The sequence below is a fragment of the Python bivittatus genome, unplaced genomic scaffold (genome assembly GCF_059951505.1).
Source record: "Python bivittatus isolate LINGU-HERP-01145 unplaced genomic scaffold, Pbiv_v1 ctg000020_np1212, whole genome shotgun sequence".
Classification (NCBI taxonomy): Eukaryota; Metazoa; Chordata; class Lepidosauria; order Squamata; family Pythonidae; genus Python; species Python bivittatus.
Window position 1 is genome coordinate 120,796,297 of NW_028277030.1, and position 19,399 is coordinate 120,815,695.

At 38.5% G+C, this 19,399-nt stretch overlaps 1 protein-coding gene across 5 annotated transcripts in view; it reads right to left on the reverse strand.

Moving 5' to 3' along the window:
• The window catches only part of LOC103064748 (phosphofurin acidic cluster sorting protein 2-like), a 159,853-nt gene extending 141,608 nt beyond the window's left edge, over nucleotides 1-18,245 (reverse strand). For 3 of the 5 annotated variants that reach the window (XM_015891506.3, XM_025162982.2, XM_025162983.2), the window contains exon 1: nucleotides 17,908-18,240. In XM_015891506.3, the coding sequence (XP_015746992.3) occupies nucleotides 17,908-18,107 (200 nt within the window). In that variant the 5' untranslated portion in view covers nucleotides 18,108-18,240. Of the gene's footprint in view, nucleotides 1-17,907 lie in introns of all 5 variants that reach the window. The other 2 variants (XM_088148158.1, XM_088148154.1) reach the window with 1 other exon arrangement.
• Nucleotides 18,246-19,399: the final 1,154 nt, after the last annotated feature.

Sequence of the window (19,399 nt, forward strand, 5' to 3'; positions counted from 1 at the left end):
AATATGGGTTGCTTCCAGTGAGGACTACCAAAAACTTTTTTGGCCCAAGCATAGTGAATTTGATCAGCAGGGCTTTAATCACGACCTATAGGGGTTGGGAATGAAGACCCTAAAGCAGGCCTGCACAACTTGTAGAGGGGAAAGGACTACACTGATAAATTAAAAATAATCGCAGGCCACAAAGGAATACCTGGTGCAGCCGGCCCTAAAATAAGGATCTCAGATAAAGATTTGTGCAGTATGGATGGAAGTGAAAAAGTTGCTATTAGGTTGCCTACTAAACCACACAATGAAAAATTGTGGCCTTAGTCAACACCCTAATTTATTTAATACATTTTTCTGTTGCTGCATTTCTCCTGGATTCCTGGTGAACAGCATCAAACATTTAATAAAACACACACAAAAAAACCCCACATAGCCATATCTTAAATTAGATCATTTATACTTTAAATTATCTTTAAATTATTATTTAAATTATTTAAATTAGATAATTTAAGAATGATAAAAAAGGCTTCTTTGGATGTGTACAGAAGAATCAGTATACTAGCTGCTCAAATGTAACAAAATTCTAACAGCAAATTTTCATCTCAGTCATCTCCAATAATATAAACAGTTGTGAAGAACAGAATAAAACAAAGAAAAAGAACTGAAGCTTGGGACTGACAGAAACACGGAGTCAGGGAATACTTAATTATTTTGAACAAGTTTCTATCTCCAGGGCCACGCAAACTGCATCCTACTATCTTGATAACTATCTTAAATGAGAGCGAGTTTGGCGTAGTGGTTAAGGCATCAGGCTAGAAACCAGGAGACCCAGAGTTCTAGTCCCACCTAAGGCACAAAGCCAGCTGGTGACCTTGGGCCAGTCACTTTCTCTCAGCTCTAGGAAGACGGGCAATGGCAAACCAATTCCGAAAAACCTTGCCAAGAAAACTGCAGGGACTTGTCCAGGCAGTCTCCAAGAATCAGACATTATTGGATTAAAAAAAAAAAAAGCAGAATTATAGTAATAGAGGTATCTCCCAACAAGATCTAACCATTAAAAGCTCTCCTGAACAGCTCCCTTTTCACTGCCTTCCTAAAGAGTGGGAAGGAGAGCACCATATGGTTCTGGGAGGGGGAGGAATTGTTTCACAGGATATGGGCTGCCATAGAGAATCACTGACTTCTGCTGTTGGTGTCTATCATAGCTCATTTTACTCAAGAGATTAGGTATATGATGCCTTCTAAAAACAAACTGCATCTTTTAAAGAGGCTTGCAATAGTAATGGGGAAGACTTTAATTGCCCCAATATCTACGAGATAAACTCTGCCAAGCATGGTTCTCCCAGGAAATTCCTGATTTGCTTTGCCAACACTTTTGTCCATCAGAGAGTGAAGAAAGGCACAAGAAAATCAATTATCCTTAATGCAATCCAGCAGGGAAGACTTAGTTGATAAAATGGAAGTAACAGAAAAGCTGGGGGAAAGTGACCATGTAATGCTGAAGAAAAGCTGAGTGGAGTCAAATATGAATCTTAGGCTTCAAAAGATTAGATTTTAGTATCCTCAGAGCAATAAGTAGGAAACCACTCATAGAGGCAGGAAAAGCTAATGGGCAAAGGAGCTCAAGTTGGGTTAACAGTACCTAAAAAAAGAAAAAACTAAAAGCACAATTGCCAACAACCATATAGAGAAACAAAGTGAAGCTAGAAAAACAAAAGAAAGATACATATAGGGCAGGGTTCCTCAACCATGGCTGGCTGGGGAATTCTGGGAGTTGAAGTCCACCCATCTTAAAGTTGCTGAGGTTGAGGAACCCTGATACAGGGGATAAAAAGAGGGTTACCAAGGAACTGTGTATGTGTGCTCGCGTATGTATATATATCTCCAGAATTGCAGAGGGGGTATCAGAAAAGTTAACCCTCATAAAGAGCCCAATTTGGTGCAGAATGACAAGAATGATTTTAAAAAGGCTTCTTCAGATATGTATAAAAGAATCAGTATATTAGCTGCTCAAATGCAACAAAATTCTAACAGCAAATTTAATCCCCATTTCATCTCAGTCATCTCCAATAATATATATTGTTATGAAGAACAGAATAAAACAAGCAAACAAACAAACAAAAGAACTGAAGTTTGGGACTGACAGAAACATGGAGTCAGGGAAGACTTAATTACTTTGAACAAGTTTCTATCTCCAGGGCCATACAAACTGCATTCTATTATCCTGAAGACACTACTTAAGGGTCTGAGTAAATTATCATTTCTCAGAAATCTTGGAGAACAGGTTAAATGCCAGATGACTGGAGGAAGGCAAACTGTATCCCTATTTTCTAATAGGGGGAAAAAAGAAGACCTACAACATTACAGAATAGTCAGTCTGAAATGAATACCTAGAAACACTCTACAGCAGCAGATTATAAAGCAATCAAATTGTAATTACTTTAAAAAAAATGCTGAGATTATCAGAAGGTAGCATGGATTTGTCAAGAACAAGTCTTGCCACACTAACCTGATCTTAGTTTTTGACTGGACTACTTTTTTAATAGATTGTAAAATGTTATATAAATAATATATCTTGATTTCTATAAAGTATTGACAAAATTCTTCATGACATTCTAATTGGCAAGCTAATTAAGTGTTGGCTGTATCAATCAAGTGGATACATAGCCGACCCAAAAAGTGTACTCATCAACAGAGTGCTCATCACAGACCTTCATTAAACTGAAAGGAGGTATTCAGGGAAGTGTCACAAAGTTGAGACCTGTCCCTGTACTCTTCAACATTTCAATTAACAATGAAGAGAAGAAAACACTTATCTAATTATACATGACATAAAACTCGGAGATCTTAACATGTTAGAGCAGAGTTTCTCAACTTTGACAACTTGAAGATGTTTGGACTTCAACTCCCAGAATTCTCCTAGCCAGCCATACTGGCTAGGGAATTCTGGGAGTTAAAGTCCACACATCTTCAAGTTGCTGAGGTGGAGAAACACTGTGTTAGAGAATAGGCTAAAGATAACAAAATAAAATATAACAGCGCAGTGCATAACACAACGCTCCCCTTCACTGGATGTGCGCAACTGAAGGGCAGACAGCCGCCTATCGGGTACGCTTTCAATTTCATTCCTAAAGCAGTGGGTTGGGTTCAATGGTGAAGAATTGAAATTTCTATGATTCTATAGCCAAGAACTCAATCTGCAAGACCCAGCAAGTTTTTAGGAAGGCTAGGTTGGCAAGCTATTTCTCAGGGCCCTGTTTCAAAACTGTGAACAATGTATTACTATCTCAACTGGTTATGATAACCTTCAAACTAAATATTTGTCTTCAAGTTTCCTTTTCCTGTTTCTTTTTCCTCTTGTGCTGAGTATTTTAAGTTTGCATGTCCAGTGGATCATTTTATTAACCTACAAAGCTGCTTTGAGAGCCTTTCAAGTTGAATAGCAGAATAAAAATAAATACATTAGCTACACTTTTTGTCTTTCAGAATGAACACGGGATCTCCCGCTGGAGCAAGCCAAATGCTCACCTGGTCCAGAATTCTGTATCACACATGATATTTGGGAAGCTCATAAAGTGGACAGGAGGGCACTAGCACTCCTCAGCAGCTGGCATTTAAAGTATGCTGCCTGGGGTTCGGGAGGTAATTTAGCTGGGGGGGGGTACAGAGCAACCAGGGCTGGAATCACATCCTTCCTCAGATCCAGCAGCCTGAAGTGGGGGAGGGGTGAGAAATCATCATTCCTGCTGGATGTCTGAACTGACTGTTCACGCAGCACACTGAATGTGACAAGAGCTTAATGTGGTCCAAGACTACTACTTGTCCACTTCTGCTTTAAAATAAAAACTTTTTTTTTTGTTTTTATTTATTATTAAATGTATATGCTGCCCATCTCCCCCAGAGGGTAACTCTGGGCAGCTTACAATTAAAAGCCAAGACAATAAAAACAATAAAAATATAAATATCCCCCAATTAAAATCACAAATAACAAATCTATAAAAGCAGTAATTGGATAAATTTAGCTTTCTATTAAAAAGACAAGAGAATTGCAGCCGGGGAGAATCAGTATATCTAGAGGAAAAGAGCTGGGAATCTTTTCCCGGGGCTGAGGGTGGAGAAACGCACCCACCACTGTTCGCCCCATTCAGCTGTGTGGGAGCAAGGGCCCTTTCAAACTACAGACACAGTAGACCTTTGACAAGCAGCTTTTTTTGGCTACTGCTGTAAAGGCTTAAATTTCATGGCTGGGATACGCGATTAGTTCACAATACACACCCTGCACAGCCCTGGAATGGATGAGCCAACTGACCTTTTCCAAGTGGGTGACTCCCAGTTCTTCAGGGCCTCTGGGGGCGAAGTGGACTGTCTTTTAAAGCACCATCTCCTGCTAGAACTTCTTAAAAACTGAAGTCCAAAATATCAAGTGTTAAATCCAACACATGGACAAACATAAAAGTGGATGAGGCTACCCTCCTCCCTTTCAAGTGAAAATGGAGGCAAAAAGTGGAGAGGAGTAGGATTAATTTGGAAGTGCTCTTGCCACATTAAAGCCACGTATATTGAAGACAAATGCACTTTTCTCCTTCAGAGTGAAAGTGAGAACTAAGTTGTAACTTTGGAGAAAACTAAGCTGTGACTCTGAAGCAGAAATTGGCTGTCAAAGGCACAAATTGGCTGTTCTCTCTTATGTTACTAAGAAGATTCTTCCTCCCACATAATCAGAGTAGATCTTAATAAATAGTTATTACCAAAACTAATTAATAAGGTGATGAATAAAATATGCATGTGTCACTTAGAAGGAAAAAACAGCTGAGTGAAGTATGAGCAAACTGAGAAAACTATTAGCAAAACCAGGATTCCACATGCAAGTATATATAACTGTCAATCAAACTGCAATGTGAGGGAGAAGTTGAGTTCACAAGAATTCTGAGAAACCCACTGAGATTTCTTTATTTATAACGGAACTGCCTTGCCTTTGCTCATATTGTAATTCTGAACTACTGGCAAATTTCACATAATAAAAGCAACTGTCTCTGCAAAGAACATCTTCCAATATGTTAACACCTTAGTGCTGTGAAAACTTACTTGAATTGAATACTACAGAGAAAAAATTCAAATTGGGCTGCCAAAGAGACATTTGAAAGTATTCATAGCTATAGTGCACAATCCAAGATTCATTAGCTGAGATCACACATTATGTAAAGCCACACTGTGATTTTATTTAGTTAGGAATGTTATGTGAACTTGCAATTGTGATATATAAATCATGATTTATGACTTAGCATTATATATGAATTTGGCCAGGGGCCTATTCAGCAAAACATGGCTTAAAGCAAAATATGAACCTAGTAATTCAGTAATACGCATAATAAGGCATCCTCCTTCTCTCTTCACCTAAATAGCTAGTTCTCTGGGAGAATTACATAATTGCTAAAAACATTTTAAGCCCGCCAATGAAAACAGTTCTATGCTATACATACACACGCACACACATATAAACACACCCAAAATATAACCTCCATTATCGCACCTGAAATCAAACTGAGTATAAAATTACAGAAATCCTTAACAGATGAGGAATGTCTCAGCCTAATGTGGAACAGGTATCACAGCATCCCTCCTTTGTGGAGGGGCATCCATAAATGGTCCTCACCACATCCTATATCCCTTTAAGTCATTCACCCCATTTCATTTGGTAAGGCACTCAGAGGAGAGAGTCTGAACATGATAGAAGAGCCTGGGAAAGTTCATAAGGAGGAAGGCATTCCTTAAGAGTGGATTTAAAATCAGCATCAAATCAGGAAGCAAACTGGCACTTTTATCATATTAGCAATCCCAGTTACCTTCACAATTCCCTTCTGAACTAGTTTCTACATTATCTTCTGTGGTAGTCACACATGCAAGGATTGCAGTAATGCAACTGAGAGCTTGCCAAAGCATGTACAACAGGCTATATCACTCTGGTTATCCCTACTCAGAAATATACTGATACACTGTTGCTGCTAGTACATCAAGTTGATAAAAATACAGTTCTAGTCACCAAGGCCCCATGCCTCCTGTGACAGTGATGGATACAGAAGCACTTTTAAACACCATTCCTGGTCTTTCAAGCTAAGTGTACCACTTATCTGGACAGTTTCATTTTTTTCTTCAATATACTGGTTGTCTACAAATCCCTAATGTATCCAAGCACTACTTCAGGATAGCCATTGCTTCATTTGACAAAAAGGAGGGATAAATCTGAATTTCATCCTCATATTGATGACAGCTTAGTACATGTCCCTGTGTGATCTCCCACTGTGGTTTCATGTAGATGTTAAATAGCACAGAAGATCAAATAGAGTCTTGAGAAACTATATGATACAACTATCATGAAGCAAAACTATCATCTTCCAACACCACTCTATGAAAGCAGTAAATTAAATAAACCTGTGCTCTTCACTCCCAACTCGAACAACTGGTCCAGAGGAATACCTTGACAGATGGTACTGAAAGCTATTGACAGGTCCAAGAGAATCAGCAAACATGCATTTCCCCTCTCTCACTAAAGGGAGACCAACACAGTTTCTATTCCAAATGCAAAAGTTGGATTGAAATAACTCTAAATATAATAAATATAAATTTTATTTACTATTACAACCCCACAAGCTTAAGAACTATCACTATACATATAAGAACACAAATTTAATAGGAGCATAATCCTTATTCTTTTTAATATTCTCAGACTGTAAATATCCAGCATTCTCACTGTTTCACTATTAAGAAGACATACTCTTCTGGTACTTTGTGATCCAATAAAGAGAGAAAAAAAGCTGTTTCAAATATATATCTCTTCTAATAATAACTCCTCTAACGCCATACATTTTTTAGACTGAAGATACATTTTTATATTTTATTTTTTTCCATTTTGGTGCCATTATTCTTTAAAATGTAACATTGCTTTGTAAATAACTCCACATACCATCAAGCTTGTAAAGTTACTAGCTTCCTTTTTGCTTCTTTTGATTAGCTTAGTGAAAAGGCTTGCAGGCTGCTTTTTCATACTGGCCATGAAGAAAAAGGAGCCAGTTCTGCTGCAGACATGTAAGAAAGTAAAAAAAAAAGTGGGGGGATATCAAGGAAGTGTTCAGGAAGATGGTAATCCTGGAAGAAAATAATAACTAATATGAGTGGATTTTGTGCTGGAGAGTGTAGCCCCCCCCCAAAAAAAATATGCTTGCTTATATAAGCAAGAGAAATACGGATTCAAAGGCATTCTTCCTGTTTTGGGTCTCAGACTCCAATTCTGCTCTTTGTTCAGGGTCTTGGGCTAATTATGTGCTTTCTACTTTCACTAACTTGTTTTTCTGTGAAATGAGTACTGGGCATTGGTACCACAACAGCTCTTTTGTAAATTAGCATCATCCCATAGCATCACTTTGCAATGGCACTCGATTGTTTCTTAAAACTCCAAACTTGTTCATTGGTCCAAAAAGATAGAGGTCCTGTGGGTTAATCTAGGAGACTGGAAAATTTTGTTGGATGGGCACCTCTTACATAGGATGAAGGATAAGGACAAAAGTATAAAGTTAGATGGGATTTTAATCCATTTTTTTAAAACTTCAAAGATTCTACAGAAGAGGTTACTCATATGATCAAAAAAACAATTCACACAGATTCATAGTTTCCTGGCATCCACCCCCCTCCTCCCTTTGTGCCCATTACTGAATACAAAGTTGTTAATGTCTTTAACAAGAATATAGAACTCACTGAAACAATAAAGTCATGTTAATGTAATCCCCCTCATCTCTTACATGAGATAGCTTGATCCTCAACATTCCCTCCCACCCAATAGCACTGTTAAAAGGACCTAAAGACTTAATTTCTGCTTTTCAACATCACAGTCAGCAGAACTTTCTGCTTATGGTCACAATACATTCTTGCAGCTTTCTGTTCTTTACTTCCTAATTTCTGAAATATTTATTCCTTGCAGCATAACTCTCTGTATTTAAATAGCTCACAGTATTTTAAGAGTTTTGAGTTTTGAGTTTTGTGTCTAGTAAAAGTTGGGTTCATATCTCCATTCAAATGACTCACCCTAATCTACTCACAACTACCATGCATACTAATTTGACTTTTTGGGGGGTGAGGAAAGAATGGAGGAATACCTGTTAGAGTAAGATGACATTTCTCCAACTGCCTTTCCGAGCAATATTTTCTTTTAACGCACTCACATCCAGTGGATTTTTAATTTTTTTAAAATTAATTTACTTCTAAAAACTTCAGGATGGAATCCTTTCCTTTTATTCCTTCAAAATAATGCTGTAAAGTTAGGATGTATATAACCTGAAACCCCAGGACCACATGAAGTCCCCTAGAACCTTTTGTACAGCTCCTAGAGTCTCTGCCAAAATTACGACTATGCTGTAATTTTTCATTTGACAGAAAGGGAAAATTACTAAATAGGGAATAATACTACCAACTTTCATTTTAATGTATTCAAGTTTATTTTTCCTCATAGTTCCACCTAATTTTTTGTCCAGACCACTTCACACAGTACAGTCCCCAGCATTCAAACCCAACATATGGTCATCCAACAAGCTTTGGCTGCACAAAAATTGGAAATTGTATCTAAGTCAACCTCTCCAGTTTCTAACCACACTAGCATTCATGTTCTTCAAATAATTTCCTGAAATTAAATATAACATTCTTTGGTCTGAGGAAATATATCATAGTGGTGTTTCTTACATCTATTCCTCACTATATTTAATGATATTCTACCTGTAAAATGACCACACAAAATACGGGAATCATATTTTTCCATAAAGACCAATCATATTTCTTAGCCTATGAGTTTTCTTCAATACAGGATACACCAGCTCATTAAGTGTGACAGTGTGTGATAGCTAAAATAAAATAGATTTTTAGTACAATAGTCTTCTGCCTCTGAATATGCTTTATAGTTAAATTAATAATCCAGTCACCAATCAGTTTGATCCACATCTGACGTGTTAATGTGTGGTCGTATGTAAAATCACCTGCTTTTAGCATGCATTAAAATTAAAGTGAGTTTCTCTCTTTATCACCAGACATTTACTTTAATATTCACTCCCCATGAAGGACTAGAAATAATAAATACCAGAAATAGGAACTGAAAAGGAGATATTTGGGGGGCAAGCAGAAAGCTACACTTACATTTAGTGGATCTGAAACTGATACAGCAGCCAATAATAGTACTTAACTGTACTATCACTTTTACCCAGAAAGAAGACAACCCTGAATTTAGGAAGTTTCCCAAAAAAGAAGATTACAAGGGGAAAAAAAAAAAAACCACACAGACAAAAATCCTGTGCAACACCCAGCTTCCTTAATTTGTCCATTTTGGGTTGTCAATGACAGAGGAAAACAGTCCTGGAGATTTCCCCCTCCCTCAAGAAATGTGTGTACCTGTACTGTAATGGCCATATGTGCATGTATGACTTTTTCTCTGCCAGAAGCCACATACCAAAAAAAGAGGAGAAACATACAGGTAAACCAATACATACATTTAACCCTGCTTTCCAGCAGAAATAGAAACAAGGAAGAATGAAAGGAAGCAACTGCTGCAGTAGGAAGGGAAGCTGTTTAGACATTACAAAAAGAGTTAAATTCACCAGGTAAACAACCCCTCCCAAGCAGCAGTAAATAATGGGGTTAATCTTCAAAGGCATCCAAGCTTTGCCATAAGTATGTCACCAGCCATTTGCAGCTCATGTTACTTCACTTTCAGTAGCTTTTTCTTATATTCTTAGCAAATATAAGCTGACACATTCCTGCATGTTATAGACAATTATTTGGAGAAAAATCTAGATGCACTTAATTTAAGACATATGCATGATCTTGAAAGACAAATGGCCAAAGTTGTGCAACAACTTTGATGAATGAAAGTCAGTTGACAGCTGATTCCTTCCAGAGCAACACATTAAGCACGGCTTGTTTAATCGCAGGATGTTGAACAAATTAGAAACCAACCTAAGTCAGTTTTGTAGGTGAGCAAAGTATTCATGGATTGCTTGCTAATTCCTAGTTTGTTTTCCCTCCTTTTGTTTAGGGAACATTCTGTGAATTCCTCAGCATCTTGAGCAGAAGATAAAAACAAAGCAGAATAAGCCACAAAATCACAGAAGGACTAGGTACTCTACACATAATACCAAGTCAATAGTTTAATCAAAGTATGGATTACTTCCCTAAAAAGGTAACCGTTTATTCACTGACCCATCATGTAAAAAATAAGAAAGCTACACTGTAGTTTAGTACAACATGTGAACCCATTCAACAGAACATAGTAAATTGCAATATATCACGTACTACCATTTGGTTCATCTGAATATTCTCTGCATTAATTTGGCAACAGTGGTACAAGCATTCAGATAAAGACCAAATAGTATTTGGCAATGTTGGGCCTTGGAATTATAGTTCTACAGTGCTGAACTCTGGTCAAACACCTTCCTCCCTTCCTACTTAAGGTATTTAGGTGAGCTTAATATTTGTACACTCCAAGACTCACTCACAGACAGAGCTTGGAATATGAGTTATATTTAGAAAAATATTCCAGGGACACCCATAACAGAGCTTACAAACAAAGGAACTCCAGCAACATCTGAATTTGAATCTAGGTCAAGAATGTTCTAGCAGCAAAAAACAAGAAGTCACCAGACTCAAAGAAAAATGAGCAAATCAATTATACCACCTGGCCACCCACTGCCCATATTTAACCAGAATAATTGATTATTAAAAAAATCTTCCTCAGGAGTAGTTACTATTCAAAATAACAGAGATACACCTCTCTTACCTGTTACCACCAAAAAACTATTCAATGCTGAAATTCAAGTGAAGATTTTATCAAAACTGATGAGAACTATAATCTGAAATATGAAAGACACACTTACATGTGTATCATTCTATTCCCTTTTGGGATAAGCAATATTATACACAGCACAGAAAAGGAGTAATAAATAATAATTAATTAAACTAGTATGCTACCCAACTTTCAATGACTCTGGGCTACATACTAAATCTAAGAAATCAAAGGCACAATATTAAAAAAAAATAGTTAAAACTAGTTTATATAACACTTTTCATTATACCTCATACATTTCTATCCTGGCAAATCACTTTTTTCTTTCACCATGTCTATACACTGCTTCATTTATGGCTGCCTGTTCTTTCTGAGGATCTCATCAAATCCATCCAGCATAATGCTCTCAGCTCACTAATTTTTCCATTGTGTTTGCATTAATTCAGCATCCATCCTTTCTGAACCATATATCTTCTTTTACCACAGACACGTAAGTATTTCATTCCTGGCACTTAACTTTAATATTTCTCCTGATATACTCAACTGTCATGCATTACACTCACAGATGTCTCAATGATATGCGGAAGAGCAAAAATCTAATCTACAGAGTCCCCCACCCCCACGTATAAAGCTATATTGTTTTCCTCAATTTTGCTCATTGTCATTTCTTTTGTTCTTTCCATAAGAAGCCTGCCAAACACCTTCCCAGGCATACCTAACAAATTAACCCTATTGTAATTATTGCATTCATTCTTGCTGCCTTTCAATTTATACAGGGAACAATAATGGCATTCTTCAACTTCTCAGATACAGATTCAATGTTCCCACACATTGAACAAGTTTCATGGCTATTCTATAAGGAAACTATATCCACATTTTAGTATTTCTTCAGTTAAACCATGTGCACCTGTAGCCTTATCATTTTCATAGCATATTGTGATTTTATTTAGTTAGGAATGCTTTTAATCAGTATCTTCTTGGACATTAACATTCATATCATTTATTTCAATTCCACTTTTCAAAATATCACTTCCAATACAAATTTCTACAATACTCCTTCCAGCATTTCTTCATTTCAATTTCATCCAAAATTATGTATTCATCTTTATTCATAATTCCACTCATTCTGCAAGAGAGTCCTTGTTTACCCTCTTCAATTTTTGTTCCATCAAAATCAATATTTTTTCATCAAACAACTTTTGTTTCCTTCAGAATCAGTGTTCTCTCTGCCTTTTTTAATCTTAACTATTCCTTGCTTTACTACATTCTTTACAGCTATGTTTTGTTTCTCTCTACACATTAGCTAACATCTTTCACTTTTTCTACAGCAATAATTCTTTTATAGGCATTTTTCCTCATCCACAACCTTTTTCATTTCATCACTCCATCAAGCATCCTTTTATATATTTCCCATTAGCATAACTCAACACAGCTCTCTGACACTGTTACATAATTCTTTTCATCCTTTCCAAGCAGTTTCCACATCCTCTTTTCTTATGTCCTCATTCATTTTATTTTGAGAGTAATCTATCTTCTGAAACTTTTTCACATAGGACTTTTACCTTCTCTTTCTGCAGACCTCCTACTTTCACTTTTTTCCACTTCTTTCCTTTTTTCCCCATGTCCATTTTTCCCAAAATCCACTCCTGACACCACCAAGAAATAGCCTGCCTCACGTTCAGAACCTCTCATCATGCTTGTAGCCTTCACTAGTTCTCTAAATTTTTCATGATAAACTATCAAATCAATCATACATTTGGATTCATATTCATTCCTTTGCCATGTGTACATATTAATAGACCGATGTTTAAACCATGTATTTGAAAGAGACAATCCTTTTTCTAAGCAGATACTCACCAATCTCCATTCTCATTAATTCTTGGGTCTTCAAAGGGCTCAATCACTTTCCTTGTATTCTTCTCATCTTATTCCCACCCATCCATCCATGTCTCCTTGCATTCATTCAAAATGTTGCACACTTTTCTCCAAAACCCATCTCCGTTTTTTCCATTATCACTATTCACCTGAGCATAACATGACTAATACCAACTTATGGTTTCCCAGTTTCATATGCACAGATAACACAGATTATACCAATACTTACTTTCTGACATATATTTTAGTCATTCATAATTAAATCTACATCTCAACTTCCCTTCATAAATTCATCAACTCTACTCAAGAGCAGATCATCTTAACTCAGATCTATTCATCCTTCTTAGTTTCACAGACCCACAACGTATCATTTTTCTTTCATTTCATTCATTAATTCATGCTCTTCAAACATTTACTTAGTTTTGGTTACAAAATTGGAATTTTTTACACATTTATCATAATATAAAGTATTTCCCCATGCAATTTTTCTAATATTTATTTGTTGTAGTTGTATTTTTGATATTGCCTTTGCAAATGTGTGGTACTGTTACTGTAAGGATCTGGTACACTTTTTATTCTGGAAAACTGTACCATGAAATGCAGAAACATGATAACATGTGAAGGATAATTGTGCTATAGCTTACACGTTGATTGGACAGATACAAATTAGATAAATTCATGTTAAAGTGAAAACTGAACAAAGTTATACTCATCCCTAAAAACAATATATATATATATATATATATATATATATATATATATATATATATTGCTTTCTACATTAAACTAAAACAATAGTAAATGATTCCAAGTTGATATTTCAGCATTTGCTCATCTATCTTTCTATAAAGGAACTTTAGAGTAATGTTTTGGAACCTTCTCTAGTACTAGTCATTAAATATTATTCTACACCCAATGATCCTTTTGACTAGCTGTATATCATATGAGCTACAGGCAAAAAGGGAATTTAATTAGGTCCTCATTTGAAAGCATACTAATGTAGCCCACACGTTCCTAACTATGCACATTAGAACACAATTATCCTAAAAATTCAACATTTCTCCAAATAATGTGATGTGGTTTTCAGCTTTATACACTAATGTCTTTGAACTGTCAGAGTTTTTTTTAAATAAAACAACACAGATTAATACAAGAACAGGACTAATGAGAGAACACACTGAAAACTCACATGGACCATAAATTACCAGCTCCATCTATCCATAATTCTGGATCATTCCATAGAAACAAGAAAATGCTCAGGTTGAATAAAAGACTCAGGAGAGTCTCCAAACTGTCCAGATGAAGGATTAGATAACAGAGCTCTGGGAAATTACAGCAGTATATAATGCCAGGCTAGATTAACAGTGTCAGATACCCATTTGTGAACAACCTCAAAACAATAGACCCTTTCCCTCACAAGTCCCCTTCATTCATGTTCCCAAATTTTTATTAGTCTACAAACATATTTGTGTGGCCCACAATATAAAGGGGGTTTCTGGCTACATCTCTGTCCTCTCCATTTTCATTCTCAATATAGCTCTTTCCTCTTCTGAATTCCTCTGCAAAAGTTTAAATAATGATTCCAGTCCTGAGCTTTTAGAGAGGAGGAAATGGGGGAGCTGAAGAAGAGGTGGAAGGATGTGCTTTCATGCTTGTGCAAGGGTGGATAAAGATGTCTTCCTCCATGGCCTTGGATCATCTCAATAGGCTATTTAATATTGGCATTGTCTTGGACTGCAGGAAACACTGCCTTCTCTGAAAAAATGACACTCCCTACTCTTTCTTGATCTTCTTTCTCTCCTGTTTCTAAGCAACCTGAAGTGCTCCAATATATCAGTATTTCAAACACCACAGTTTGTGTTAATTCGAAGCACTGAAATAGCACCTGATAAAACAAAACAAAAATAATTTGATCACAAAAGATTGGACAGAAAGACCCAACAAAGCAAGAAAAGACTCATTTATCAACCATGATAAAAAGGAATCTGTTTCCACATACAATTCAAAGCAAATTATCATTGTATCTTTCAACAACAACAAAAAGAGGACACATTATAAGAGGTCAGCTGCTTAGGCACCAGCTTAGTAGTAAACAATGTCTTCAATCTTCTGCAAAAGCAGACCCAATTTTCAGGCTGGCCTTCCCACTCTGGTGACATCTAGATTTCCTGTAATCCCAACGTATTTGGAGGATAGCAGACTGGGGAAGGCTCCTATACCCACAAAAAAAAAAAAAAAAGTATTCGGACAAGACAATGGGCATCCAGATTTAACACCTCCTTTCAAAGTTGTGACACGTGCTTACCTGCCAAACAGATCAACTACTGTATAAATGGGGACAGCTATGTCACCAATTACAGGTAGTCCTTGACTTATGACCATTCGTTTAAAGACTGCTCAAGGTTACAACAGCACTGAAAAAAGTGACTTACCACTGGTTCCTGCACTTACGACCATTGCAGTATTCCCATGATCAAAGTCGGGCGCTTGGCAACTGGTACGTATTTATGACAGATGCAGCGTCCTGGGGTCACATGATCACCATTTGTGACCTTCCCAGGGGGCTTCCAACAAGCAAAGTCAACTGGGGAAGCCGGATTCGCTTAATGACTTCATGATTTGCTTAAAGACTGCAACAAAAAGGTCGTAAAATCAGGTGTGACTCACTTTACGACCACATTGCTTAGCGACAGAAGTTCCTGTCCCAATTGTGGTCATAAGTCAAGGACTACCTTTACAGACCATTGCAAACTGTTCACTGAACCTACAACAATGGGTTTCAAACACACACCTTCCAGATCTGTTAATGAAAGTATAAATTATAAACATCAAGACTAGGGAATAATATACAAACTCAAATATTATTTAAAAAGTACATGCATGTAAATAAATCTGCAAGATGTCCAAAATTGAGCTAAGTTAATCTACAAGAAGAACCTCACATCTTTCCCAGAAGCTTGTGAAGTTTAAAGAAGCCATAGCAGTGTTGAATAACTAAGCTTTAGACTGATACCTTCTTGATTTATTTTTCTACCTTTTATGATTTTAAGTTTCTTCCATAACAAAGCAAATAACACATTAATAAAAGAAAAAAGAAAAAGTGCCTATCTCCTTTTTAAAAAAGAAAGCTCTGCAAAACAGGACATTGGCTGAAAAACGAAGGTCAAGAGTATAACCATATTGCTATTAGAAGCAGGATTCCAAGTCATGATTTCTCTTGCTTAGAGACAGTTGCCATCAGTTGCCATGGAATGACACAGAGCCCATGGATACACAAACCTTTTCAGCAGCAGCTTGCCTTGGTAGCCTACCCTCTTCTGCATTTACATGAGCACTTGTTTACCCCCTTAGTCCTTTCCTTTCTCACCCATCCCCGTCTCAGAAAATTAGTTCATGCAACTAATTATTATACACAACATGCTTTATGTTATGTCATTTGTATCCTCCAAAGACATTTCTAGTCAATACCAAACAATATGGAAGAGGAACAATTCTTCTGTGTATCATTAAAGATAGCCAACTGGTATGTACCAAGCCAAGAGAAACCCAGGAATCTGTTTTTCTAGCAGGTGATATACAAGGCTCCTTCCTCTAGTCAGGAGCACCTTGTCCAGTTTATGACCCTCTTACAATGAATACAGTAGTCAGCTATGGACAGCTCAGCAGACTTGTAGCTATGCAATTTTAACATCATGAAATAATGCTAATCATCCAAACGGATCTCCAACGTGCATACAGCTGCTCTCAGAACAGTTACAACAGTTGCTGTCTCTCAAGCAAATGGCCAAGCAACCTGACAAGGACTCCAGACAGCCTTATTCCTTAATGCAGAATTAGGTGTGTCTAAGGCCTTTTATGTTAACATGCTCAGGTAAGGCTCATCCTGCTGAAACCTCATTGGAGAAGGCCAATATATAGCTGTCACATTTTATCTTTCTGGCAAACTGAACAACCAAGTAACATTTATAAAAACATTTTCTCTTGTAAGCAGCCAACTTTATCGACATCAGGGCCTTCTTCATATCAACAAGGAGGCACAAAGAGGTGGGAACAAGCCCTGGCAACCAATACAAAAAATAGAATATGCAGGGCGAAATTAATTATATGAACAGATGGATGTTATGCAGTGATATCATCTCCCCCCCACCCTACATAATTTACACTAATGTTCATTAGCGGTCTGTGTTCCCTGGGGCAAGAGGATCTTGCATGAAAGTTAGGAAAAGCCAACTTAAAGCAGAGGATTACTAGGGAAGCATTAGGAAAAATGTAGGAATTAGGGGTCAATACCGAATATAAGAGATGACTTCCAAATACCTCTCTATCCTAGTCAAGCTTTTTATACCCCAAATCCTTAAAATGTCACTATCTGCTACCAGCTTTCCTGGACAGCTGCTCTGACAAGGAGTTGAGAATGATAAGCCAAGATCCAATGGACCATCACAAAGCTCAACTGCTCATCCATACTGTTGTTTTATCTTTGGAATAAACAGCTATGGGCCAAATATCACCATCCATCAGCCTACCTATTTAGAGTCAGGATTCTCTCACAATCATTGGAACCCAAGGCAAGAATCCCTAAATTCTCTTCAAGACAAAACAACTGATTGAAAATACCAAAACTGCCCACTTCCCTCATAGAGGGTTCTTCCTAGATGTGCTAAACTGCATTTCCCATCACCTATAAATGGAGAAGTCTAGCATGTATGAAACACACTAAGTATGGGGAAGGCTGTACCAACCCAGGGCACTGCCCTCCTAGACAGAGACCCATCCCTACCCAAACTTCCTGAAGAACCTCAGAAAAATCAGAATGAAGCCTCTGCTTTCCATTGTGCACGTACAAGATGCACATTCTTTTCGCAGTGATGCATGGGTTTTTGTGGCTTTTTTTTTTTTTGGAAAGAGAAAGCCCTGGAGGTGCGCCCCAGAGTTCACATCGCACATACTGATATATAATCCACCCCACCCAGTCCACATCTGCATCTATGCTTCCCACCTATCCCACGAAGCACCACGATGACGCCCTCCCCATTTCCCTCCACCCGCTTGCCAGTACCCCGTTATGTCAGCGCCGCACCGCACCGCGCCACGCCTCCATACCACGTTCATCCCCCCGTGAAGCCCACCACGGGCCGGGTTCTCCTCTGCATCCGCCCCCTTCCCGGACCCCGCGCTGCACATCCCTCCCTCCCTGAAGCGAAGACCCGGTCAGATCCCGCCCATCTTACCTGGGCACGCAGCTGGGCGCCGAGCGGTCGATTTCCCAGGTGGCGAAGAGGTTCATAGGCACCGGGACCGGCCCGAGCCCCCCAGAGACCCCCGACGCCGCCGCGCAAGTGCCCGTCGGGGGGAAGGCATTACCGGCCGCCCCCCCGGGCCCTGACCCGGACCCCAGCGAGCCCGCTGTCGTCGCCGTCGCCGCCGCCATCGCGCCGCTACCCTGGAACCTAAACTGGGTGCGGTGGGAGGGAAGGTAGGGGGGCAGCCGGGACCCTCGGCCCAGCCCCGATCCCCTCCTCACAGGACGGGCGGGGCGGGGCTGCCAACGGGCTAGCCAATCGGGAATGACGGGGGCAAACCTTGCCGCGCCGATACGCCAACCAGCGTGGAGGGGAGAAACTGTTTCCACAGCATCAACCAATTCCGACGCGAGGGGCAGGCTTTGAAAAGGGGAAGGCTTGACCAGGCGTGGTCTTGGGAAAGAAGAATTTAAATAAGGAGGGGAAGCAGACTTTAAGGATTGGAAAGAACTTGAGTGACAGGTGGTTTGTCCAATAAAGAAAGAGCTACGAATAGAAGCGTTCTTCGTGTTTCTGTCTCTGTTGTGACTGTCTTGATTGTCTAGATTTTTTTTAAATTACCAGGATTATTGTGTATTGTGGGATTTTCAAATCAACAAGCAAGCATGTATGGAAACGATGGAATAAGATGGCACTATGGTCAGAACAACCCTAATCACAAATTTGCACGTGGGAAGGGTAATATAGCTGCTGCATGACCAAAAGGTTATTTGCTCATCTTCAAAGATATGGAGGAAAATTCCCCAATGTTAGAGAACTGGCTGGCAAACATGCACCCCCATGTGTATAGGGCTGGGCCTGGAGATGAAATCTAGGGCTGTATAGTTTGGCAGGCCTCTAAATGACCTTTCGAGGAATGCAGGTAATTGGCAAAAAAAAAGCAGGCCCAGTATCAATGAAGGCTATCAGAGCAGTGTTTCTCAATCTCAGCTGCTTTAAGTTGCATGGACTTCAACTCCCAGAATTCCCTGGCATGCTGGCTGGGGAATTCTGGGAGTTGAAGTCTACACATCATAGAGTGGGTGAGGTTGAGAAACACTGATTTAGCATATAGTTTGAATAAGGAGAGCATATATAGCCTTGTCTGATTTCCTTGATGACTTGGAACCAGTCTGTTTCACTATATTATGTCTGGACTGTTGTTTCATGTATCGGTTTTGTATGAGGACTATAACATGTTCTGGGATTCCCATTTTTCAAAGGACATCCCACAGCTTCACATGACTGACACAACTGAAAGCATTTCTCTAATCAGTGAAGCACACATTGACTTATTTTTAGTATTTTTTAGCTTTCTCGATTATCCATTATGCATCAGCAGTAATGTCTTTTCTAAAACTAGCTTGAGCATCTGACCTTTCCCTTTCAATATAGGGCTCTGATCTGCTGGATGATTCTAAGCATTATTTTGCTAGTATGT